Source organism: Anolis carolinensis, chromosome 1 (assembly GCF_035594765.1).
Source record: "Anolis carolinensis isolate JA03-04 chromosome 1, rAnoCar3.1.pri, whole genome shotgun sequence".
Taxonomy (NCBI): Eukaryota; Metazoa; Chordata; class Lepidosauria; order Squamata; family Dactyloidae; genus Anolis; species Anolis carolinensis.
This window is the reverse complement of record NC_085841.1, coordinates 113,857,755-113,885,475: the sequence shown is the minus strand read 5'-3', so window position 1 is coordinate 113,885,475 and position 27,721 is coordinate 113,857,755. Positions and strand designations below refer to the sequence as shown.

Genomic DNA, 27,721 nt, shown 5'->3' with positions numbered 1-27,721 from the left:
TCCCGCGGGCCCGGCCCCGCCCCCGCCCGCTCCATCCTGCTTCCCTCCGAGTGGCAGGAGGAAGGGAAGCGGGCGGCGGCGAAGGGTCTCGGGGCCCAGGGCGCCCTCCGAGGAGGACGGGACCGACACGGAGCGAGGAAGGCGTCACTCCGGTTTGTGGAACTACCGCGCGGGCCAGGAAGTGGGGTTCATTCGCGGGAGGAGGGGAAAAGGCCTCCCTCCCGCCATCCCCATCAACACACAGGCTTGGAGTCATTTCCGTACATGCTTACGCAGAATAACAACTACTACACTAAAAGCCATTTGCCCAGTTGTATTTACATACAACTACTACATAGCCCAAGCATGGGCCACCCTCCAGGTGTTTTGGACTTCAACTCCCACCATTCCTAAGCGGCTGAGGGGGAAAAGGAAGGGGCCTGCGGCTGTTAGGAATGGTGGGAGTTGACGTCCAAAACACCTGGAGGGAGGGCCCAAGTTGGCCCAGGCCTGCGCTAACCTCTCCTTCAAAAGGCTCGGGATCATTTCTGTGTTTACATGCACAACTACTACACAGCCCATCTGCACACACTCTTCATGCTTTAGCCTCGCTTTGATGCGACCTAGAGTCATTTCCATGCATGTATCCTCCCACCTACAACTAACTTCATATCCCATCTGCCTGCACTCATCATGTGCCAGCCTTTCCTTGAGGCTCCCATGGCTTCAGTTTGCGGCCAAATCTCTTGGGGCCTGGTTGCAACAAAGGCATGCAAAATAAGATTGGCACTACTTAAAGCAAGGCCATTTCCTGGTCCATGGGGGACATTCAGGCCAGCACAGGTTTGAAGCCATTGTTCCCATTGTCCCTTGCCATGCAGGTGGGGTTTCTGGGGTTGTCTGTTATCTTGGGGTCCCTTGCCTCTCATGAAGCAGATGTGGGGGTGGGCTGCTTGGTTTTAGACCTAAAAGTTGTGGCTTCCATAAACAATTCCTGCTTCTTTAGATAGCTGGTATAAGTTGAGTATAAGGTGGCATAGCGGGTTAGTCGCTGAACTTGCTGACTGAGCGGTCGGTGGTTCGAATCCAGGGAGCAAGGTGAGCTCCCGCTGTTAGCCCCAGCTTCTGCCCACCTTGAAGTTTGAAAACATGCAAATGTGAGTAGATCAATAGGTACTGCTCCGGTGGGAAGGTAACGGCACTCCATGGAGTCATGCTGGCCACATGACCTTGGAGGCGTCTACTGGCAACACCGGCTCTTCAGCTTAGAAATGGAGATGAGTATCAACCTCCAGAGTCAGACACGACTAGACTTAATGTCAAGGGGAAACATTTACTGTTACTATAGTTTAAGTATCCCCTATCCAAAATATTTGGGAAAAAATATTTTGGATTTTGGATTTTTATTTGTTTTGGAATAGCTGTGCTTGTTTAGACAGGCAGTTCCCAAGTTACAAACTAGATTGGTTCTGTAGCTTTTTTCTTAAGTTGAATATGAATTTGTACATTTTAATTGTCCCTGTGATAATTGGATTTCAAAAAAATTGGCTTGTTATGGAAACAAGGATTGGTGAGAAAGCTTTAGTGGAGACACCTTTTCCCCATGAGAACTCTTTCAGGAGTATATTTCCAATTGCTTTTGGCCTCCTGTTTTTGGTCTAGGGATTGAGCATCCTTTTTCTGGAAGTCCAAAATCGTCCACATTGTGGGGCTGAGATAATGACACTTTTGCTTTCAGATAGTTCAGTTTCCTGCTGATTCAGGTTCTATGTCTGTAACTCTATAAACCAACACAGAATGAGAACACTGAGATTAAAAAAAATGATTTGCCTTCCATATTAATAACATATCAATACTGCTTAGATTAACATACTTTTCCCCTATTGATACAGATGGAGAATACCTAGGACGATTGTATAATGGCAACAGATGATGATGAAATGACATTTTCTAATGTTCTGCATGGCGGTAAGTTTTTTTTTAAATGATGGGTTTCCTTCATTTGATGATCATAGAAAAGTTCCCTAACCCTAACCTTTGAGAAATATCATATAATGTGTTTGTAAAACATCATTACATGCAATTTCTTGATCAACATAATTCCCCATCATACAGTATGTTGTAGTGCAGGAGCTGTTCCTGCTGATTGCACTGTATTATTATGGTTGGATCTTATCCTGTTGGAAGAAACAGATTATTTAGGTCAATTTTGAAAATAAAATAAAATAATTTAAATATTTTAATTTTAATAATAACATTATTTATATCAGTTTCTATATGACCTGAAATGCCTTGGTGGTTGTATATTAAACAGCACAGGAGCTTCCACTTGAACTTCCTGACTGTAAGAGCTGTTCAGCAGTGGAACTCTCTGCCTTGGAGTATGGTTGAGGCTCCTTCCTTGGAAGCTTTTAAACAGAGGCTGTCGGGGGGAGGGGTTGATTGTGCGTTTCCTGCATGGCAGAGGGTTAGACTATGTGGTCTCTTCTAACTCTATATGAAATTGCTGGGAGAGCTTATCTCAAATAAATTCAGGGCATCCAAAGCTGTCTCTCCTTTCCATCTAACTCAAAATAAATTGTTTAAGTTGTAAACTGCCGGGGCAATCATGGATTTGATGAAGACAAACAAATTGAAACTAAATTGAGAAAAGACAGAGTGCTCTTAGTTAGATTAAGGAATTGGTTTGTGTTGGATGTGGTTTCTCTTCCTCTGAAATTGTAGGCTTATAGCTAAGACATTCTGTTGGATCTGAACCTGGATGCTGAGATTTCAGTGGTGGCTGGGAGTACATTTATATGGCTGCATTAGTTGTGCTTGTTCCTGGAAAGGTTTGATCTGGTTCCACAAGCATTAGTTTCATCCCACTTCTTTTACTACAACATTATTGGGGCCTGCTTTTGGAAACCACATTGGGGTTAATATGCAGCAACTGAACTACTGACTTGGTTTGGTTGCAGAGAACACAGAATTCTCACTTTGCATTTTTTTATGTCTTCTATTGCGATTCTGTGGTATTTATGAGACAGAAACCCATCATTTCAGCGGGTTTCACCAGGTTTCATATTTCCCCACAAAATCCAGCAATATATTCCCCACAGATACAGGGGATTCATTTTGTATAGCTATCCTAGGCCTGATATATTCATTACATAATGAATTAGATTTTTATTATGCTGTAAGCGTGATTGATTTAGATCTACCATGTCTATTTAATTACTTACCTTTATGGCTAGTTACTATAGATTTGTATTGATGTATTTACTGTTTTGATTTGTTTTGTTTTGTTTCTATTGTTTATTATGGCATTGAATGCTTGCCATCTTTTGTTGGAAACCACCTTGAGTCGCCTCGGGGAGATAGGGCAGGTTATAAATAAAGTTTTATTATTATTATTATTATTATTATTATTATGCACATAGGTTATGTTCAAGGAGAGACTTATTTCACTACAGCAGTATGTCAGAAATCTTTATCATCCAAACGATTGAGATCATAATTCCGTCTTCTGAGAACTCAGGTCCCTTTTACACTGTCCTTATATCCCAGGATCTGATCCCAGGTTATCTGCTTTGAACTGGATTATATGAGTCTCCACTGCCATATAATCTGGGATCTGATCCTTTGTTATAAAGACAGTGTAGAAGGGGCCTCTGGGATTTGTTCTAAACTGTGCAGAAATGTTAGGAAGCAGTGGCCATTCCATGAAGCAATTTCTCAAGTGATACCTAAAATAAGTTTGTTCTCCTCCTACACATTTTTTGTTTTGATTTTCTGAGGAATTCTACTGTGCTGCGATCACATTCCCCAGAAGCACTCACTGATAAGACGCTGTAAAAAGAAGTTGTTCTAACTTCAGTAAGCACACAATGCAGCTATGAAGATAAGCTCCAGAACATTAATTTTTTTTTTATCTTACGGGAATTCTGGATACAGAACTTTGGTAGCTACTTTTACTAATAGCATTAGTGGTGGATGATACTCTCACATTGCAGTGAACTCTTTCAATATACAGGATATTTATGGACATTTTTCAGTGTATTCAGGTAGTCCCAAGAACAGAAATACAGGCAAATAAAATGAGTGGATATTTTTTATGGAATATCTTATAATTGCTTGAGAATATCTAATGTAATCCATCTGAACCCTTTGGGTTCAACTCCCCTTCTCTCAATTCCTGAAATGTAATTTGTCATTATGAGTTCAGGGAAAAATTCTTTGCTCAAGGGTCATTTCAGTGTTATCCTAAGAGTGATTGGTTTCATTTCTTATATTTCACCGTTAATGCATATGTTAGCATGAATGATTTGCCATTTTCTTTATTTTATTTTCATTTGCAGCTTCTTCTTGCCAAGAAGACAATGATGAAAATTCAGTGGATATTTATGATGATCTAGACAGCACTCCAATTGCTCCAAGTAGGTCTATAATTAATTGGACATATGGGATTTATTAATGTTTAAGTTAGATGTGAATTTCATCTTTCTTCCAAATCAGTGTACATTCTCCACATTATTCTGTTTTTATCTTCACAATAATCTTGGGGAAGTGGATGAACTAGGAGTTGAAGATTTCTCCAAGTTGAGGGTTTGAATCTGGGGTTACTGCCAGGGTGAAGCCATAATATATCTAGATTGTTTTAGACATAGCCTTTGTGATATTAAGGCATGGTATAATAGCATTATATGTTATTTACACCTCAAGTGAAGGAGTCTGGGTTTTTTTTTTCTTATTGGAGTGAACATAATGTCTCTTTGGTTACAATAGTTACAGCTATTATTTTTAATCTGATGTGCATATAGCAAAATGTGCAGAAACCTGCATTGATGTGGGAGCACTGCATTCATCTAAATAATATGAAAATGTGACACTCATTATAAAGATCTGAAAATATACTTCACAGCTATATGCTTATAGTGTTAGCATCGTGTCTTGTTAGGTGTTAGTTTTTCAGCTTGATTGACAGAAAAGAGGGATGTTCTAGGTTTGAAGAAGGTGACATTTTGATCTGAAGGTTGAAGGTTTGAATACGTGAGACAGGGTGAGCTCCTGTCTGTCAGCTCTAGCTTCCCATGCAAGGGAGATGAGAGAATCCTCCCAGCAGGTGTCCCCTGGGCAACGTCTCTGTAGACAGCCGATTCTCTCACATCAGAAGTGACTTGTCTCAATTTGCTTCTGATACAATAAAAAAAAATCTATGTGATGACTTACGGAGTTGAAGGGGGGAATGCTGACTTGTCTTGAATGAACATCATGTTGGTGCCTGATTTTGTTGGATTCGTTTTGACTTGTTCACCCTGAAGACGTTGACAGGGCTCTTGGGGCTGTGAGGTTGACCACCTGTGCTCTAGATCCTTGCCCATCTTGGCTAATCAAACTTGCTGAGGAGGGGTTGGCTGAATGGTTCATGAAAATCATAAACGCTTCCTTACAACAGGGACATATACCATCTTGTCTTAAAAAAGCATTAGCAAGCCCTAGTTTGAAGAAAGCATCCCTAGATTCTTCAGTACTAGCAACTTTCGGCCAATTTCTAACCTCCCCTTAGACAAGATTCTGTAGTGGGTGGTAGCATCGCAGCTTCAGGAGTTCCTGGATGAGACTGAGTATCTAGATCCGGCACAGTATGGTTTTAGGCCTGGCCACGGAACGGAGACAGCTTTGGTCGCCTTGGTGGATGACCTCCGAAGAGAACTAGACAGGGGGAGTGTGTCCCTGTTGGTTCTTCTGGATATCTTAGTGGCGTTCGATACCATCGACCATGGTATCCTTCTGGGTCGGCTCTCCGAGATGGGTCTTGGGGGCATTGATTTGCAGTGGCTCCGCTCCTTCCTGGAGGGCCGTTCCCAGTTGGTGAAGCTGGGGGACACCTGCTCGGACCCCTGGCCTTTGACCTGTGGGGTCCCGCAAGGTTCCATTCTATTCCCTTTGCTTTTTAACATCTACATGAAACCACTGGTGAGGTCATCCGGAGTTTTGGAGTTGGGTGCCAACTATAGGAAGATGACACCCAACTCTACTACTCCTTTCCACCAAACTCCAAAGCAGCCTCCTGGACCTTAAACTAGTGTCTGGCAGCTGTGTGGACTGGATGCGGGTTAACAAATTGAAACTTAATCCAGATAAGACAGAGGTCTTCCTGGTCAGTCGTGGGGCCAGTCGGGGTATTGGGTGGCAACCTGTGCTTGATGGGGTTACACTCCCCCTGAGGGCACAGGTCCGCAGCTTGGGGGTCCTCCTGGACTCAGTGCTGACCCTTGATTCTCAGGTGTCGGCAGTGGCCGGGAGGGCCTATGCACAGTGAAAACTAGTGTGCCAGCTGTGACCATACCTCGAGAAGCCTGACGTGGCCATGGTGGTCCACGCCTTGGTTACATCTAGACTGGATTACTGTAAGGCACATTGAAGACGGCCCGGAAACTCCAGCTAGTTCAAAGACTCCTGACAGGAGCTAGCTACAGGGGCTGAACAACTCCCTTACTAAAACAGCTCCACTGGCTGCCGATTAGCTGCCGGGCCCAATTCAAGGTGCAGGTTATGACCTATAAAGCCCTAAACGTTCAGGCCCCACCTATCTTCATGATCACATCTCCCCCTATGCCCCAGTGTGGTCTCTTAGATCCTCCGGTGAGGCACTCCTCTCAATTCCACCACTGTCCAAAGTACGGCTGGTGGGGACGAGAGAGAAGGCCTTTTCGGCGGTGGCCCCCGCGCCTCTGGAATGCCCTACCCAAAGAGATAAGGTTAGCTTCATCAGTAACATCTTTTCGTAGGGACTTGAAAACTTGGTGGTTCCAACAGATTTTTGGAAATGACTAATATGAACCCCTAGACACTATTTTTAGCCATTAGATAGAGACTTGGGGTCTAGATTAGTTTTGGAAGCGATCATCCTGTAATCCCTAGATGCCTTCTTGGCCACTACATGACTTCTGTCCTGCACCTTTCCTGCTCCTTGATCTTGTTATGGTGTTTGTTTTTCAGTTCTATCTGATAGTTATGTAGTAGGCTGAAGTGGTGTAACCCTGGCCTAGGTTCCTTTGCTATCAGCCACACTTCACCCCTGTCTTATGCTTATTTTTATTACATTAGTTTTACCCTGGCCCATATTGCCATCTTGTTCACTTTATATATTATACCCATTGGCTCTAGAATTACCCAAGGGTATGACTGAAATTGTATTTATTGGTTTAATTGTTTTAATTGTTTGGAATTTTAAACATGGTTGTTAATTGTTATTATACTGGTTTTTGTATCTTGTATGATGTATATGTATTGAATGTTTCATTATGTGTACACCGCTTTGAGTCCCACACGGGAGATAGAACGGTATATAAATAAAGTTTTGTTGTTGTTTATTGCTCCTCCTTGCAGTGGAATCAGCTAAGCAAACTATGGAACTCTGCAGTTTATTGTGTTTCCTGGGAAAGAGCAGCATGTTCCTTCTCAAACAATTGGAGAGAAAATATCCACAGTATTTCCTGGATTCCATAAACCAGTGTATCTTGAGTCACTTGTTCGAAATGGCTGATGCTATATTTGCGCCTATTGGCTGTCAACATCCAGTCATTCATTTATGTAGCCACACTGGTGGCTTTAAAAGTTAAATAAATAATAACAAAAACAGCCACCATACAACATAATATATCTATTCCACACACATACATGCATATGTAGGGTAGAAAAAAGTAGTTTAAATATAAAACTGTGCAATTCATTAGCAAAACAAATTATTCAGACAGAAATACATATTGATGCAATATGAAACAAGGTGATAAATACCATTATTCCTTTCTTTCCTGGAAACTCCCCAAGGCCTGGGAGGTCATGAAAATCACCACCATAAGCTGTGTCAAGTTGTACAGAATTGACAGCTTTCATCCCTACTTTATTGAAATTGTTTCTGTTTTTCATTTATTCTCAAATAAGGCAGTGGACATTTGAATCACCAACATTTTACACTGCTGAATGGAAACAGTGATCTGTATTAACCTGTCTTTAATTGTCTACATTAAATTAAGAGTAACCAGGATTCCCATCTTTCAGGATCTGACCCATTTTCTGTGGGCTCAGTGTGAAGGGAGGAATTTTAGCATGAGGATGCTGCATGAAAAGAAAATAAATTCATATTTTCTGTATGCTTCTGCTCCTCCAGGATATCTTTTCTCTCTGTTCAAAACATTCCTTGGAAAACTGTCTTTGGTACGAGTTCAGTTCCCAAGTGTTTTCAAAAGCAATGCTCACAAAGGTTTTAAACACAGCTGTGTAGATGTTTAATTCCTTGCTTAATGCTGACTTAGAGAACTAGATTTCCAATTCAAAAATTATTTTGCATCGCCTAGACTTTGTGTTTTTATTTTAAATAACATGTTCTAGGTAACATTGGCCTAGGGCTTAAAGTCATCACCCAGTTACTGGATCTTGTGACATGATCAGGCGCTGTCACTTGTGACATTGCTGAAGGCTTCCCCAAGTTCCCAGGTTACAGCCCTGAAAGCTCAAGGTCTAATAAGGCAACCAAAATAGTGTCATTACTGAGGATACAGAGAACAAAACGCTTAATTCTGTGCTGTCAGTGGAGTCTTGGGCTTGTATTTCTTGAACATCTGTGCTCCTCTGTCTCCATGTCATTTTTTGAAACTCAGGAAACTTTTCAGAAAGCATTTTCTATTGCTGTTCAGAGTGTTTGGTGATGTAATATCCTCCCAAGCCCTTCAGAGCACTTGAAGTAGATCTTTGGATTCTTATTTAATGGTAGAACATGTGTAACAGAAAACTTTCTCCCCTTCCCCAGGCAACTCTTCTACAAAAGTGATCCCAGACGGAAATAATTTAAATCTGTTTGATGAGATCCTGATTGAAGAAGGAACAGCGAAGCAAGCTAGTTACAATGTGGTATGTATTTCAGATCAGTCATACGATTTTGGAATGTGTTACATTTAATTTAGTAGTTCTTCTTTGCTAATTCGTACACTATACTTATTTTAACATTTTCATGAATGATATGCTGCTTTGTTTCAAGAGAATTTTAAAATAACAAACACTAACTTTGAAAATGTCTGAATTTATCAGAAACAATAATATAAAAGTCAATTTTGACATTTTTGACTACAAACCACAAGTCTGTATCCACAATGATTTTATTTAAAGTTTTCTTTCACAAATTAATTCTGGCATTATTGTCTTCCTGCTGTGTTGAGTAGGTAATACTCTTGTCCTTCACATTCAGATGGGTTAGTCCTCTGGAATTTCTGAAGTACAGAATTCATAAATATGCAGCATGAGAGAAAATGTGATCATTTTGTAATTTTATCATTTCTGTGGGGTCAGACAAAAAACATCTTTGGTCCAACACTGTTCTCTTGCAATCGCCAACTGAGGACCTATGGAGAAACACACAAACAATATTTTATTATTATTGATACCCCTACAAGAGAGACTCAAAGCGGCTTATAGTAAAATCATATGGAATACAATTTAAAACCTAAAAATATGCAAATATTAAAATAATATTAAATAATAATGGTATGAAAAAGTAAACAGAGACATCAAGTATTTCTATAAAATACATTAGATTTTGGATGCTCGCATTTTCTTAACAAGGATTTAGCTTTTTTTTTTCAACAGTAATATGTTCAGTTATATAAATACTATGGTATCTGTGCTTGCCATAATACCAATTTCAAAATCCATATTACAGTAATATTTTTATTAGTCCAGTTCAAAAGGTGTGGGAGACTTGGTTCTGACTTTCATAAACCAAAGTTTCTTCAGCAACGGGATGCAGGGGGAGACAAAAAGGGGAAATAATTATTAGAGTCCGATAGCTCACATGTTCTTTTCATATTGTGAATGAGGGAGACTATGGAGACTGTCTATTTAGGCAAATGGTTCCCAACCTGTTATCTGTGGACCACCAGTGGTCCGCAAGAACTAAAATGTCCACGGCCTCACCGTTACTACTACTGATAATAACAGCCCAGCCAAAAAAAAAATTCCTAGTGTCTTCGTTTTTAGGCCTGTTCCTGGGATTATTTGGGGTGTTGCTTCAGAAAATTGCATTGGATAGACCACATCAGTTCTAGATTATTAAATATGGTTTTTTGTGGGCGGCAGATGGCGGCTATTGGATGGCATATGTTCTGCATCAGAAACTAGAGCTGATGTGGTCTATCCAATACAGTTTTCTGAATCAGCACTCCAAATAACCAAACCAAATCTAAAGCTGATTAAAAACTGATTTGTAACCCTTTTGGTACTAATGTTGGAGAGTGGTCCCTGGTCAAAGAAATCTGGCGAACAACTGATTTAGGCTGATGGGACCAGGGGCGGTTCAACTGTTAGGCAAAATATGCGGTTGCTGAAGGCGCCATGAGTCAGAAGGGCGCAGCCTGCCCTTCCTTGACTCCCCCGCCCTCTTTGCGCCCTCCGACCTCCTTGGACAAAGCAGCTGAAGGAGAGGAAGGCCGTGCCTGGGCCTCCCTTCTGGTCCTCTGCCCGCAGCGCCCTCCGCCCAGGCGTGGCCTTCCTCTCCTTCCGCTGCTTTGTCCCCGCCATCTTCATGGCCTGGCCCGCCTTCGTGCCTTCGGCCTGGGCTCACCTTCGGCCTGGGCTGCCTTCGGGACCGGGGCCAGGCCCACCTCTGGGGCTAGGCCCACCTCCGGGGCCAGGCCCACCTTAACTCACACCTATGGTAGGCATCCTCAGAGGTTGTGAGGTCTGTTGGAAGCTAGGTAAGTGGGGTTTATATATCTGTGGAAAGTCCAGGGTGGGAAAAAGAGCTCTTGTCTGTTTGAGGCTAATGTGAATGTTGCAATTGGCCAGCTTGATTAGCATTTAATGGCCTTGCAGATTCAAAGCCTGGCTGCTTCCTCCCTGGGGGCATCCTTGGTTGGGAGGTATTAGCTGGCCCTGATTGTTTCCTGTCTGGATTTCCCCTGTTTTCAGAGTGTTGTTCTTTATTTACTGTCCTGATTTTAGAGTTTTTTAAATACCGGGGGCCAGATTCCCTTTCGGTGGCCTTTTAATTATCTACCTTGATATTCTGGGTTATATGGCTGTGTGGAAGGACCCTCAGTGCTCTTCCACACAGCCATATAGCCCAGAATATCAAAGCAGAATAACCCACAATATCTGCTTTGAACTGGGTTATCTGAGTCCACACTGCCTATATCCCAGTTCAATGTTTGGTGCTAAATTCGCAAATATAGTAATTCCTACATAACATTACCATGTATTGAACTGCTTTTTCTGTTGATTTGTTGTAAGGCATAATGCTTTGGTGCTTAATTTGTAAAATCATAATGTAATTTGATGTTTAATAGGCTTTCCCTTAATCCCTCCTTATTATCCAACATTTTCGCTTATCCAACGCTTTTATTTTTCAGTGATTGGCTTGCGCGGGGGGGGGGGGGGGGAATTCTGTTCGCTTACAGTTAAAAATTACCTTGGGCTGGCCCTGGATGAGACCACAGCAATTCTTATTTCGACCCAAATTTACAGAACGCACAAGAGGTGAACCTTTAATCCTCAGTCACTGCTGCAGTAGTTTGGCCCTTAGAAACATGGAATGGCAGAGACAGAGTTCTCTGCCTCCTTCTTTCCTTCTTATTTATCCTCCTCCTCCTCCACTGGGGGCAAGTTGAGATGGGAGCAGCACTCTAGTTCTGTGGCTGCCACTGTTATCCCCACAGCTTTCCCTGATGCAGTGCCAGTCCTGTGTGAGGAGCAGCCCTTCTGGCAGCAGAACCCAGGCCAGTCTTATCTCTCCTGACACCTCAGGAGGACGAGAAAGAGGAGGAAGCAGTGACATTTATCCTCAGAGCAGCAAAATGTTGCTAATGCCCTGCTCTCAACTTCCTGCTTCCTCCTCCATCTGGTAAGGTGGCAAAGGGTCAGGCCATGGTCCTCTTCACTCATTCCACTCAGCAGAGCTGAGCCTGATGAGAAAGCAGAAGCGTGGATTGCGATATCTCGTGGCACCCTTGTGGATTTGTGTCAGACTGCAGCCAGACAATTTGGGGACTGCTGCTTTGTTAAAAAAAACATGTGAACATTCCTGTCTCAACAGTTGCAGGCTGAATATGAGAAATGTCAGCAACAACTTCAAGAGTTGATGAAGAGATTTCAGGAAATACAGAAACAGGTGCTGTAGCATCAACTGGTAATATTATGCATGTGGTATCCAGAAATGGAGAATGTCCTTTTATACACATCTTTATGTATACTCTGCTTAGCCATTTTCAATTATAACCAGCTTGTCATATACCCAAATTTTGTATTAATGAACTAGAAATTAGAAATCCACAGCTAGGAAATACTTAGGAAATTCCCCCAAACAAACCTTGATTTCACCAGTTTACTATGCCTTTGTATATAGAGGAATTTGACTATTGACAGATTTTAGTATCCTTTGAAGGTCCTGGCACCAGAGGATACTGAGGGCCTACTGTAATGTCACTTGCTAAGGCAATTTAGTGTCAGTAATGACTGCTAAAATCTCAAGTAGATTTGATTTATGTTCATTGAAAAAAAAATTAACTGAATGGCACACTTGAATAGTACTGTAAATAGATTCTTGGGTTTTCAATAATACAGGTCAAACATGTGTTTCTTTGACCAGTAATTACATTATGATAGAATAGCACATGAAAATAACTTTTGTTTGTGTGCAGGGTTCTTTCGGTCCAAGCCATTGTTTTCTTTCCATAACACAATAATGTTCCTTCAGTTCAAGGCAAACAATCAATTACTGTATCTACATTGTACACTCATGATTGAAAAATATCCCCATAGGTTCAAAAGCTTGCTACTCACAATAAATCATGAAGTCGATGAAAGTATTTTCTAAATCCACTTTAGGAGATTAGCAAAGCAAATGCAGTAAGCATGTTTCTGCATTTTCACTGGCTTGGATCCCAAATTTCCCATCTGTGAACACAGGTTCAGTTTGTATACATGGAAGGAACTAAGGGGGGGATCCCATCAAGATGGATGGGGAAATGCAGTTCTTAGAAGCCTTCAGGAAAACCTCCTTCATTGTTGGAAGGGTCATTCACCTATCAAAGCATGTTTGGTGAAGGGAGAGGACACAGTCGTGGGGAGGAGAAATCGTTAAATATCACTTTCTTCTTTCATTCAAAGGGAGCACCCCATTTGTAGTACAGTGTTCCCTCACTACTTCGCGGTTCACTTTTCGCTGTTTCACGGTTTTTCAATAAACTCTAAAAGACTATTATAAATCATAAAAAATTACAATTTACAGCCTAAGGAAGGAGAAGCCAAAGGGAGAGAAAAGGAGCCCAAGCGGCAACCGGGGGGGGGGGGGAGGAGAAGGAGGTGTTTTATGAACACACGATTGGTTGATAAAGGCTTAAAATATTGTATAACTAATAACAATGTATAAATATTAAAATAAATATAGTGACCCTACTTCGCGGATTTTCACTTATTGCGGGTGGTCCTGGAACCTAATCCCCGTGATAAGCAAGGGAACACTGTATTGTTCACAACAATGTAGCATTCACAGACAAAAAATTAAGCTGTTTCAAGGGTAAGAAGAGGTAATCGTGTAAATGTGGTGTTGAAAATAGCAGGTCATCTTACCTTACCCCTAAGAGCCTACATTTTTATAATGTAGTTCTTTGCATGTTTATTCAGAACTTAATTTAATTGTGTTCAGTGGGTCCGTCCCCCGCCCCAGAAAACATCAATACAAACATAGCTTAAGACTCTATTCATATGTATGATAATCAGCCCAATAAATAGATTCAAATTGTATTTTCTGTCTAGTTTATAGTCCTGCATGTAGATCAATGTTCATAACATATGAGTGTTCATTTATGTTTCTTTTAAAATCAGAATGCAGCTTTACAAAATGAAAACCAATCCCTCAAAAGAAATATTTCAGCCCTTATCAAAACAGCGAGAGTGGAAATTAATCGCAAGGATGCAGAAATCAGTGCTCTCCAGCGAAGGTACTAGTATTGAAAGCTAATTTACTAATTGTTTTTTTGAGCATTGTTATTTGGTTGTTAAAGTAGAAAAACCAAGCATTGAAGATAAAATTTAAAATACAAAAATTACAAGCAAAAGGGAAATATATTTTCTAAGCATATTTTGATATTCATAAACAACAATGAATTTCCCAGCCATTTATAGACTAACTAGTTTTATTAGTTAGTTTAAAATGGGATTGCAACCCACTACATCAGGTACTGCTTTTGAAAACCTGTGCCAAATAAAACTTCTAGTTACATTCACAAATTTATTAAAAATACTGTGTATAAAATTACCTTCAGACTGTGTGCATAAGGCACAATGTTAAATGTTTCATGTTTATTGTATGATGTCTCTTGTATAGTTTTAATGGTTATAATTGATATTTATATGTTACTGATTTAGTTATCTTATCTGTTTTATATTTATGTTTGCATTTAATTTTTGCTATTTGATATATTGTACTCCGTTCTGAGTCTCCCCAGGCAGGGGTGAGAAGAGCAGTATAGAAATGCAATAACTAAACTTACTAACTAAATAAACAAACAGATGAAACAAAAATGAATTTTGTGCTTAAACTAGTGCTGTCTCCAAAATGCCCTATTATGTACAAAAATGCAAATACAGGTATTCTAGAATCTGGGAGAAAAATCAGAAATCCAAATGCTTTTTATTCCAAGAATTTTTGATAGAATGCTCAATCTGTACCTCAGCTACTAAACCATTTTTAACAGGGCAGGCCTTTTCATCTTACAGCATCAAATGCAGACAGTCACTGAGTTACAAACATCCGATTTACAAATGACTCATAGTTATGAACAAGGTTAAGAAAGTGAGAGAAATCTACCCCTTGGAAGGGAAATTCACTCCTGAAAGAGTTATCCTGGGGAAAAGGTGTTTCTACTGAAGTTTTATCACTAGTCCTCGTTTCCACAATAAGCCACATTTATCAAAATCCAATTATGATGGGGGTAGAAGTCTTCTGAATAGGGGCACAGACGGCAAAACAAACGCCACAGGGGTGTTAACCCTTCCCTATCTAGATAGATAGATATATAGATAAGCTGGACTTACATTTACAAAATCCACCTGTTCTCACAAACTATTTCAACTTAAGAACAAACGTACAGAACCTATCTTGTTTGTAACTTGAGGATTGTCTGAACTTAAACCAGCATTGTACATAAATTATTTAATTCTTACAGATAAACTGCCGTAGGACAATTCAGGCAGTTAGAGGTTTAGTAGACTTTGAAATTTGTTTATAGCCTCTTAAATGTTGTTTACTGAAAACATCTCTCTATAAACAGGCTACCTCAAACTCCAGTCCATCATAATATCTCCACTAGAACATACTTCCCAGCACCAACTTACCATGCAAAGAAAGACGGAGCCTCAAAATCAAAAAGTGAACCCAGAGATTTACTTCCAGAGAACAATCAAGAAATGGACATTAGAACAAAACAAGCCCTCCCTAAGGATATACCTCAAGGTTATACCTCCAGGGAAGTAGAGAACAAGAAACGTCATTCAGAAAAAGGAGCAGCTCCCTATATACCCCCATCAGACCCTGAGGAGCTTTACAGCAATGATGCTCATTCAAACCTGGCAAATGTTGACAAAGAGGAGAAGAAAGACATGCATCATAGCAAGGAGAAGGAGCACAAATACAAAACAAAAGCACAGCAATATCCAGAGAGCACATCAGATGGACTATTGAATGCTCATGAAAAGTTGCACGTTAACTCAGAAAAAACAGTTAGAAATGGATTCTGGAAAGATAAGGGTTTAAATATCAAGTGCAGCCCAAATGCAGAAAAACAAACGGATATAATCCCTTCTACTAGGGAGAAACTGTCTACTCCAACAGATAGATTATTGCCAAAAACTGGACACTGCAATAATGATGGAGCTAAAAAGGCAAATATAAATCAGAAGGACTTTGATACCCGAAGCAAAGAGGAAAGAATCAGACAACCAGATAGGCATTTAGAACCACAAGGAAGTGCTGCATTTGCTGAAAGGAATGCAATTGCCAAAAGTTCTCAAAAATCAAGTAAGAGCTGTGTGGAGGAGAGAAAGATCACAGTCAACAATTGTGGAAGAAACAAGGGAAGAAGCAACCATGGCACCCATGGGGGATTTTCAGATCCAGCACTACCTGTTTTTAATAGAGAGCCAAGACACGGCCATCTTAAGGAAGAGAACAGCAAATATGAACACATGCATTCAAAACCAGACACACATCGGACGGAAGAGAAAAGGAAAAGCGGGCGAGACAATCCGAGAGAGAGTAGAAGTTCTTCTCAGAATGAAAGAAGAGGTTCAAAGGAGATATTGCAAAAAACAGCAAGAAGGGCAACTAAGAAGGAAGACAATTCAGAAAAAGAGGAAGAGAAATTCCTCAGATCGGAAGAAACCGACAAGTCGGTTGGTGATATGGAGGAGCCCATGTCTACAAAAGCTGGTAGAGCTGAGGAGCAAACCAAAAGCAAAGACTTAAAACTGAGCTTTATGCAGACACTAAATTTAACTCTTTCTCCTGCTAAAAAACAGACAGATAATTCGATAACCAAGGTCTGTGACATAGACATTCCAAGTCAGAAAGTACTACTAGCATCACGTGAAGAAAGAAAGAAAAATGAGGTCCAGCTCTGTACCAGCTTTGTACCACTTGAGCCTATTACAACCAAGCAAACAAAAATACCACTGTTACCCTGCCATGATAATCCTGTTCAGACTAATAAGGAAGAAATAATATCCATTTCTGAGGTCAAAATGCAGGTGAAAAATGAAGAAGCCTTGAACAGAGAGCCAAGTAAAATGCCACCATCCCCACAGAACACAGAAGGGCAGTATGAAATGGTTCCTAATACCAAAACGGAAAGAGAAGAAAGCCCCATGGATCCAGACAGTCCTTTCAATGACTTGGAAACTATCAGTTCTGTGGATTTTGATTCTCTTAGTGTCATAGATGAGATACATGGATCAGATTCAGACTCCTCGATGGAAGAAGGAGAATCTGGGAGTAGTAAAAAGAATAAAATATTGGTGTCTCCTGAAAAAGAAAGTAAACCTGTGCTTTGCACACACACTGCGGACAAAGGCAAGATAACAAATGATGGTGTTCCTATAGTCAACCATAATTTGAAGCCAAATTCTCCTGAAGATGGGAGCTTTTTGGAATCATTACGTCATCCAGAGTTAAACCCTACACCTCAGCCAAGGGACACAAACCCAGTTTCAGTTGATGACGATAACTCGATCCTCAGTATTGACCTTAATCAAATGAGGGGAATTCCAAAAGCAATCAGCCCACTTAACAGTCCGATCAGACCTTTGGCTAAAGCCCTCCGTATGGAAAGCCCTTACAAAGGCCCTGTGAAAAGTCATAATGCAGGTAAATTCTGTGTTTCTGCTTGTTCTGTAATGTGTATTTAAATAGGAGAACAACACTGAAAATGGAATCATTGTCAGCTAGGGATACCTTCCTTTATGGAAGTGCCCACATTATAAGATACAATGCACATGTTCCAGTGCTTACTCTTCCCATTCTCCTCCTTCCAGCAGCAGTAGTGGGAGAAAGACCTAAGGTCATCTGACATGCATGTTTTAAGCACCATAATCATCATATTAATGGATTAAACCCTTGTACCAACATGACTGCTGACCAAAAGGTCAGCGGTTTGAATCTGGGGAGCGGGACGAGCTCCTGTCTATCAGCTCCAGCTTCCTATGCAGGGACATGAGAGAAGCCTCCCACAGAATGGTAAAACATCAAACATCTGGGTGTCCCCTGGGCAACGTCCTTGCAGATGGCCAATTCTCTCACACCAGAAGCAACTTGCAGATTATTTATTTATTTATTTATTTGCAGCATTTATATTCCGCCCTTCTCACCCCGAAGGGGACTCAAGGTGGATCACATTACACATATAGGCAAACATTCAATGCCTTTTAACATAGAACAAAGACAAGACAAACACAGGCTCCGAGCAGGCCTCAAACTCATGACCTCCTGGTCAGAGTGATTCATTGCAGCTGGTTGCAGCTGGCTTGTTCTCCAGCCTGTGCCACAGCCCGGGCCCAGTTTCTCAAATCGCTCCTGATATGAAAAAAAAATCATATTAAGTTAGATAAATGTTATTAATTACTATCAAAATGACCTTTGAAAAACAATGAGTTGAAATGAAACTCTTTTCAGTAGAATTTACTTCAGTGCAACAGAAATTGAATACAAGATGGACTAGAGCTGTATGATGTAATGCATGTAGATTGACTGATTTACTTTATTTTTATCCCGCCTTTCCCCCAATATAGGTACTCATTGTGATTAACAATGAATATGAAATAACGGTAATTAAAAATAATCCAATGACATTAAATATAAATAATTTTTAATGACAATCCTTAAAACCATTAAGCATTAAAATACATTAAAAACTTTCGGCAAACCTTAATATCTCCATCACACATCATTTAAAAGCCCAACCCTCAACAGTTTGTAAACTCCTGTTTTTACTTGTCAACAAAAGGCAAACATGAACGGATTAGTAGTCTGCTCAGAAGCAAGCCTTATTGTATTCCAGTGGGATTTAATCCCAATGACCAATTTTTCTATGATTCTGAAGTAAAATTTAATTACCAACCAAAATTTTACTTTTCATATTCTTAGGCAGATGTGGAATATAACTGAAATTTCAGTTAACAACAGACTCGTGCCATAATATTCCATCTGTAGTTTCTAATACAGTGATCTTTAAACACCAAAATGATTAAGTTGCTGTTGTTATGTGTGTGGAATTCTGAATACTGATGTATATTGTTTTCATTAGGCTCTTCTGACAAGGAGTGCAGTATGACCTATACAGTTGCCTTTTAGTTTTATTCTAACAGCATCCTCTGGCATAAGTTGTACTAGGAAATTGGGGCCAGCCAAAGCCATGTTATGAGCACTATGACTAAGCAGGGGTTTGAACCTGAGCCTTCCACTCTGTTGGTTGTTCCTTAGTTTTCAAAGCTGGCTCTTTATTGAAATCCAATATGGAATTGTTAGAAATTCTGAACAGAACGTTCTAAACAGTTAAGAGTGCTGTTCTAAAATGAAATCAAACATTGAGCCTTATTGTTTCTCAATATTTCCTGTAAATATGCTTCTTTCAATTGATATATTTCTTTAGTTGTTGTCTTTTTGTTCTTAGATTTTGTTCCTGAAGGTGCCGCTGTCTATAGTGGAAGAAACCAGTCTAGTGAGCTGAACAAGGAAAATGAAAAGCCACTTGGCACAGATCACCAGGTGTTAGAGGTATCTCAGCTGAACATGTCTTCAGAGGAATTGGAAGAAGGGGAAATTGTGAGTGATGGCGATGAGCCTAAAATAGGACAGAGCTCTGAGAACAGTAAAAAGTCAAAAAGGAAAACCTCTCCTGATCGATCTCATATGTCCAAGAATACCTGCAATCACAAGGTCAAGTCTACACCTTCAAGTGAAGATGATGGAAAATTGGGTCCTGGGAAAAAAGGTAAAGGAAAAACCCACGATGAAACCTTGATGTCCTCCAAAGAAATGAAGAAAAACAAAGCTGTGAGCATTGATTATCTTGAAAGAATCGTTCAAATTACCGTTAAACCTGCTACTGTACATGAGTTTATGCACATGCTGAGAGCCATAAGAAAACAAATGCGGAAGAACTACATGAAATTTAAAATACAGTTTCCAGTACAACACTTTTACAGGATTATAGATTCAGCCGTTGTAAATTTTACTTCACTGGTGAAATACCTTGATTTCTCTAAAATGGCTAAATCAAGTGAGGCTTTAAAACTGGATCTCTGTGAAGTCATTGAATCTAAACTTAACCAGATCAAAAAGAATAGTGCAATAGAGCATCTGTTTAAACAGCAACAATCCGATATGAAGAAAAAATTGTGGAAACTTGTGGAGGAGCAACTTGACTACCTGTTTGATAAAATTAAAAAAATGCTCCTAAAGTTGTGTAACTTGGTAAATTTTGGAAATGAGAGTAATGAAACTAAGCTTGACAAAAGAACAAAAGAAAATCCCAAATGCCTTCCAAGTCATAAAAGTGAGAGAAAGAAATCAAAGAAAAACACTAGAACCCGAAAACATAATGACTGTGTCCTTCCAAAACCAGGTAACCAACAGTCCAAGGGAAGTTACCTTGAAACAAACAAGATGGACACACATAAAAATACAGCCACAAAGTGTAAACGTTCCTCTCCAGATAATGCAAAACATTCTCAGACAGAGCTTTTCAAGGAAAAGTCCAAACAGGATACCACTCTGAAAGTTGGAAAATATGAAAAGGAAGAACCGCACACTGTTGGAGATCCTCACAAGTCTGATGTGAGCTGTGGGCCTCTCACAGAACAACAGATGTCTGGCCTGACATTCAACCTCGTCAATGATGCTCAAATGGGCGAAATGTTCAAAAGTTTGCTACAAGGCTCAACAGATCTTTCAGAAAAGAATGTTGACTTCACAGATGAAAATCAGTGGGAGTTCAGGACACCAGAAAAACACACCATAGAAGGAGGACATAATGGTGAGGATGAACTTGCATATGAGGCAGAAGAATCTATTCAGAAGGAGATCCCACTAGAGTCAAAGGTGCTGGATGGCATTAAATGGCCTACAGTTTCTTCTGAAAGAGATTCATCATTTTTAGCAAGAATGCAAATGCCAATTGATCCAGCTATTCTGGATGAGAGCTGTATGTTTGAAATTCCTAATAGTCCAGTTTTGAAGAAAGGGGAGGCGTGTACTTCAGATAAACCAAAATCGCTTGTCTCATCTATCCTTCTGGAAGATCTAGCAGTGTCATTAACTATCCCTTCTCCTTTGAAATCAGATGCACATCTCAGTTTCCTAAAACCTGAGGTGTTGGGGTCTGTTCCAGAGGATGTTCTGAACGCACACCTCAATGAAGATGCACATCTTGATGAAGAGGATGCTTCTGAACAGGATATCCATTTGGCTTTGGAATCGGATAATTCAAGCGGTAAATCCAGTTGCTCTTCCTCATGGGTAGGTCTGCCCCCTGCTTCTGGATTTCAGTACTGCCCAAGCCTGCCAATGCAGGCGGTAATAATGGAGAAATCAAATGATCACTTCATTGTTAAGATAAGGCGTGCTGCACCATCTTCCTCCCCTGTCCTTGATCAAGTGCGCCTTGTAAATGAGCCCCTGACCTGTCATATTGAGGGAGGAAAATATGAAATTACACCTGAAGAAAAAGTAGGTACTTTGAATTTTAAAAGCATAACATTGGAAGATGCAGCAGCCTCTACGGACAATGCAACTATTAGGGGTAACACTCCTGTTGGAAAAGAACAAGTTCCTAACTCACAGGGATGCATGAAGGAAGTTTCCAAATGTCTTGAGAGGGTGCAAAAACCTGCTCAATCTGAAACCCAACAAAACATCAATCTTCATGCTTCTGATGATTCTCCCAAAGAGTCCCTTTTTAGCAATGTGAGACAAAAGCAACCTTGTGGCATGCCTGAATTCCTTCAGGAGCCATGTACTAATATTTGTTCAAATCTAGGCCCTGACTTACCTGGGTCTTATCCGGGGTTGGGTAGTCATGTTGGCTCAAAAGAAGCTTCTGGTCTACAAGACCCTTCTAAAGAACGAAAGGAACCTTTTGTGTCTTTGAAAGAGTCCTCAAGTAAAACAATCCAGCAGGAAGACAGCTCTGATGTTTTTAAACTACCTCAGACACAGACATTGACATTTTCCCCAAAAAGTGATGTGCAGTATACTAAAGAGCAATGTTCTTTGGTTAACTCAGAGTCAATTGCACTTGTAGAAGACTTGTCCTCCAGGAGACATTTTGGTAGATGTGCCGATGTAAAAGAAGAGACTCCCATGGAAAATGAAGCCGATTCATGGAATCTCACAGTGGAATCTGCTCTAAATGCTAGAACAGAAAGTTCATATAAAGATAAAGTAGAACAAAAGATGAATAGAAAGGACCACTGTGAAGCAGGTCGTTCTTCAGAGATTGCCATTGAAGCAGTTACGAATTTGACAGAGGAGCTGCTTGACAAGTCTGTGGTCAATGTGAATTTGGAAACAAAATCTGCTCTAAGTAGTCATGATCAAGGACACCAAATGAGTAAAGTAAGCAAAAAAAGGAAAAAGGAGGCAGAAGTAGCAACCAGCACTAAAAGATATAGAAAGGAAAGTAATGATTTGACTTGTAAGAAAAATGGCAAAAGTCAAAAAAAATCTAAAGAGACTAATTCAGTATCCCCAAGTACATCCAGTAAAAAGAATACATCAACTAGTGACAAAGATTCTTTTCTATCAACACTATCTGTGTCACCATCAAGTCTTCGTGCTAAAAATATAGTCAAGAGGAAAGGAGAAGTCCTAATTTCTTGGACAAGGTAAGAACATATAAAAATGATTTCAACGTTTGAATGGGGAAAAGTTTGGCTTTGTCATAGGCATTGTTGGAGTTATGTTTTCCTCTATGTTGCAACAGGAGCATTAATGCTAAATACACTTCTGATTAATAATGGGATGTAGTTATGAGTAACCTTTATTGCGGAATTGTCTTCTTGGACCTGTATCAGCAAATAGGTTGTGTTTGAAAGCGTTTCTTGAAATGGAACATGGGGATTTAGCTGGGGGGGGGGGGATTTGAGAGCCCCACTATCACATGCTGGCCTCTGTCAGAGTATTATTGATACATAACTTATGTGTTGTGTTTTATATATATATATTTCTAGTATAGACAATTTTCATGTGGAAAATAAAATATTACCATAAGATGGTGCTAAGTTTTTAAAATATATTAATAGTTATGTAACAGATACATTCATTAATGTACAAGATCATATATCCCATTCTTAGGCACATAGTTAAACAGTTGAGCTGCTGAACTTTCTGACCGAAAGGTCAGCGGTTCGAATCCAGGCAGCGGAGTGAGCTCCTGCTGTTAGGCCCAACTTCTGCCAACCTAGCGGTTCAAAAACATGCAAATGTGAGTAGATCAATAGGTACTGCTCTGGCGGGAAGGTTACAGTGCTCTATGCAGCAGTGCCGGCCACATGACCTTGAAGGTGTATATGGACAACACCAGCTCTTCGGTTTAGAAATGGAGATGAGCACCAACCCCCAGAGTTGGCTATAGTTACACTTAATGTCAGGGGAAAACCTTTACCTTTACCTTAGGCTCATAGTAGTTCTCAGAGCAAATTACAATTTAAAACATGGGAAAGCACTAAAGCAATTGTGGGAGAAAAAGTTATTATCTAGCCTCAGGAGGAAGGAAATCTTGACCCCAGTTATTTGTACAGGGTGTTTGAAAAAGAACTCTCTAGTTTTAATGTATTTATACTTAAAACTAAGGAGTTTTTTTTCAAACACCCTGTATTTGGAAAGAGCTTTTTGATGAAACGGCTATTTCTTTGGTGGCTCACGAGAAAATTGTACAAAGTAATTAGGAACATACAAACCTATATTTTAAAGACTTTTTAAATTTGTTTTCTAGAGTAAAGGAATCTGATCTTAAAGTCAGCTCTTTTATTTTGTCTATTGAGTAGTTTTGATTATAGTCTTCAGGACTTTGTATCTTGTTCCTAGGAAAGGGAGGCAGAGGGATCATTCATAGCCCTGGGGATTAATTTTGTCATCTTTATTTAAAAAAAGGTTTGGTGTTTCAAAACTTCTCTCCAGTTCAAGTAATGCTATTTTGAAATATTGATGTTTATAAACTAATTGTAACTGGGTTTTTTTATCAAGCACCAAAGCAGTATTTAGGTATTGAAATTCATGTATGTTTGTTACAGAAATGATGATCGGGAGATTCTGTTGGAATGTCAGAAAAAAGGACCTTCAGGGAAAACCTTTGCTTCTGTTGCTGCCAGGTTAAACAAAAGTCCAACTCAGGTATGTAATTGAGCAGGGAGTCTTGTTTATAGCATACGTTTGTATGTCAGCTTGGGTAGTTTATACCTCATAAAATCATAAGAGTTGGAAAGGGACATCCAGTCCAACCCCAATTCTGCCATGCAGAACTACACAGTCAAAGCAGTCCCAACAGGCGGCACCCAGCTTCTGCTTAAAAACCTCCAGAGAAGGAGACTCCACCATCCTCCAAGGCAGCATATTCCACTGTCAAACAGCTCTTACCATCAGGAAGTTTAGATGTTGGACAAGGCAATGTTTAGATCAGTGGTTCTCAATCTGTGGGTCCCCAGATGTTTTTGCCTTCAACTCCCAGAAATCCTAACAGCTGATAAACTGGCTGGGATTTCTGGGAGTTGTATGCCAAAACACCTGGGGAACCACAGGTTGAGAACCACTGGTTTAGATGGAATCCCTTTTCCTGTAGTCTGAATCCATTGCTTCATAACCTAGAGTACATCAACACTATAGATAACCTAGAGTACATCAACACTGTAGATAACCTAGAGTACATCAACACTATAGAATGAGTGCAGTTTGATATCACTTTAATTGCCACAGCTCAATGCAGTGGAATCCTGTGAGTTGTAGTTTTGTAAGATCTTTATCCTCTTTGACTAAGGAGTGCTGGATCCTCATCAAACTACAAACCCCCAGGATTTTATAGCATTGAGCCATGGCAGTTCAAGTCTCAGATTGCATTGCTTTTACAGTGTAGATTCACTCCTAGTTTCTTGAAGCAGCAGAAAACAAGTTTGCTCCCCCCATTTACCGTATATACTCAAAGCTAAGCCGAGTTTTCAGCCCTTTCTTGAACTGAAAAAGCCTTTCTCAGCTTATAATGGGGTCAAGGTCAAGCCAGCAGTGGAGCCTAGAGGCCAAGGAGAGCGATAGAAACCCTTGCAAGTCAAGAAAAAATATATATCAATTAATCTTATAATATATCCATTAATCTTATAATAGCATTTTCCCCTGAAACTTTTCTTAATCTCTCCTACAGATACATAGGCATTTCCCCCTGCAAGCCTTTGCAATCCCTATGTACCTATATATCTCTATCTATCTATCTATCTGTCTATATACATTAATTTTATATATGAATTTTCCCCTCATGTTTGCAGGCCTTTGCAAATCCTATATACATATAAATATCTAAATATTTCCATGTACCTGTATTTTTTATTGTATTTTTATATATGCAGTTTCCCCTCACAGGTTTGCAAGTCTCTGTAAATCCTATATAGTAGAGTCTCACTTATCCAACATTCGCTTATCCAATGTTCTGAATTATCCAACGCAGTCTGCCTTTTAGTAGTCAATGTTTTTGTAGTCAGTGTTTTTAATACGTTGCGATGTTTTGGTGCTAAATTCATAAATACAGTAATTGCTATATAACATTACTGTGTATTAAACTGCTTTTTCGGTCAATTTGTTGTAAAACCTGGTGTTTTGGTGCTTAATTTGTAAAATCATAATGTAATTTGACATTTAATAGGCTTTTCCTTAATCCCTCCTTATTATCCAACATTTTGCTTATCCAACGTTCTGCTGGATACAGACTCTACTGTAATTATCTTTATATAGAGAGAATTGGGCATTGTTGCCATTGTTGTAAGCCTGAGTCCCTTCGGGTGAAAAGAGCGGGATACAAATGTTGGAAATAAATAAAATAAATGTCTAGATAGATAGATATGAATATAGATATGTAGGGCTTGCAAATATCACAGATGTCTAGGTAGATATAAACATAGATATATATGGCTTGCAGATATTGCAGGAGAGAATTGCACATATAGAGAGGATTTGCAAACATTTCGGGGAAATGCATATGTGAAATTAGTATATATAATTATAGATCTGTATATAGCTCTGCATTGTTTATATAGGCATTGAATGTTTGCCTGTTACTATGTTGGAAGCTGGCCTAAGTCCCCATAGGGAGATAGGGTGGGATATGAATGAAGTTTATTATTATTATTATTATTATTATTGTTATTAAGTTGTTGATACCATAGAATATTGTTGATACCAATATGTTTTTGTTGACCCTACCTTTCAACTTATTGAACTAGTTTACTGTTTTTCTTTGAAACATGGTAAATATTCAAAAACATTTAACCTACTGATGCCTCAATTAATGTAATTTTATTGGTATCAATTTTTATTTTGAAATTTACCAGTAGTTGTAGCATTTTCCACCTTCGGTTTATACTTGAGTCAATACGTTTTCCCAGTTTTTTGTGGTAAAATTAGGTGCCTCGGCTTATATTCGGGTTGGCTTATACTCAAGTATATACGGTATTTAATCACGGCTAGCATGTCACTTCTTAATCTGCAATAATATCATTCCATATTACTCTGTTATATTGATTCAGAATTCTTAAGAGAAAAAAGATACACAAGGAAGGAAAGGGGTATTAAACTACAAACTGGTCTTTGGGTCAGTGGAATGAAAGTAATAGGGATGCAATTGAACACCCTTTTTGTATTAATAGTAATATTTCTTCTGTATTGTGAACATCAACACTTTCTACCTTCTCTCTACAGGTTGAAGAGAGATTCAAGCAATTAGTGAAGCTATTTGAGATGTCGAACTACAGTTAGCAGCTGAACTGCTGCTGCAAGTGATGGAATTATTTGAGAAAATATGCACTGCGTTTGTGTGAGAAAGGCAGAGTGCTGTTGTCCAAGTCAGAATAGCAGTCTAATGGTTTTCCCTTTACCTGCAGCTGCAATGCTCCATTTATACCTACAGATCTGTTAATTGCCTTCTGAATTACCCACTGGTTCATGTTGGAAAGTGCCAGAATTGTAGAAGTCTCAACCCATTATGGAATGCAGGGAGAATGGGAAAACATATACTTCCTGTTCCCTGTTCCTATTTTGCCTTAGTAACTTCATTTTGTATGATGCAATAAACTTATGTGATGCAGAAAAAAATAAAAAGGGCCATTAAAACACCACACGCTCTCTTTTCCTTTCCCTTTTAGAGAGCATTAACAGAAATTTTGAAGGTTTGCAATGTCCAAACCTTAATATTCATTGGATGCGTTTAAGATCATGAAAGGTTAGAATTCATACAATTTATTTTGGGAATAATAAGCATGTATTTTCTTGTGCTTGATAGAACATCTTCTATAAGTCTGCTCATACTTTTACTTTTCACGGGCTGACTTGCTTTATTCATTGTATCATTTGCCTTTAAGATCATGGATGTCTAACCAAATATGCAAACATTTTACATATAAAATAAATGTGCAATATGAATATGTAGTCCAAAAGGTGCCTTAATTAAGAACTCAGAGTTTATATTTAAGGGTTATTGGGATAAAACTGATCTGTACCCTGTCCTCAAAAGTCCCAGACATTTAGGGATTTTGTTTTGACAGCCATCTCCATACAACATGTGTGCAACAACCAAAGTTTTAGAAATGATACCCCCCATTTTTTAAAAAAAAATAGTCTGTTGGTTTTATATGGCATAAAACAACAAAAAGCCCTGAAGTTTGTTATTTCAAAATGGAAACGACCACATTTCCCAAAAGCAAGTTTCTGCCATTCTGTCTTGGATATATATGTGTGTATGGTGCATGTATGTACTGTATAAATGTTGCTCTTATGTAAATAATGTACAGAGTTCTTTGTTGTATAAAATATTGTGTTTAAATAGTTTCTTTATCTGAACATTTTTGATTACAACAAACAGCTTTTATTTTGTATAATTGAATGCTGCATATTGTAATAGCGGCATCAACTCTTGTAAAATGAATGCACTTAATGTTCATTAAAAAGTTTGACTCTGAA

General features: G+C 39.4%; 1 protein-coding gene across 1 annotated transcript; it reads left to right on the top strand.

Moving 5' to 3' along the window:
* Nucleotides 1-27,721, top strand: casp8ap2 (caspase 8 associated protein 2). The gene is made up of 10 exons (XM_008119414.3): nucleotides 1-152; nucleotides 1,872-1,947; nucleotides 4,320-4,397; nucleotides 8,774-8,874; nucleotides 12,050-12,124; nucleotides 13,840-13,955; nucleotides 15,288-17,377; nucleotides 19,179-22,392; nucleotides 23,800-23,899; nucleotides 26,465-27,721. Exons 2-10 carry the CDS (start codon nucleotides 1,899-1,901, stop codon nucleotides 26,519-26,521), a joined length of 5,880 nt encoding a protein of 1,959 aa, XP_008117621.1. The 5' UTR covers nucleotides 1-152; nucleotides 1,872-1,898; the 3' UTR covers nucleotides 26,522-27,721.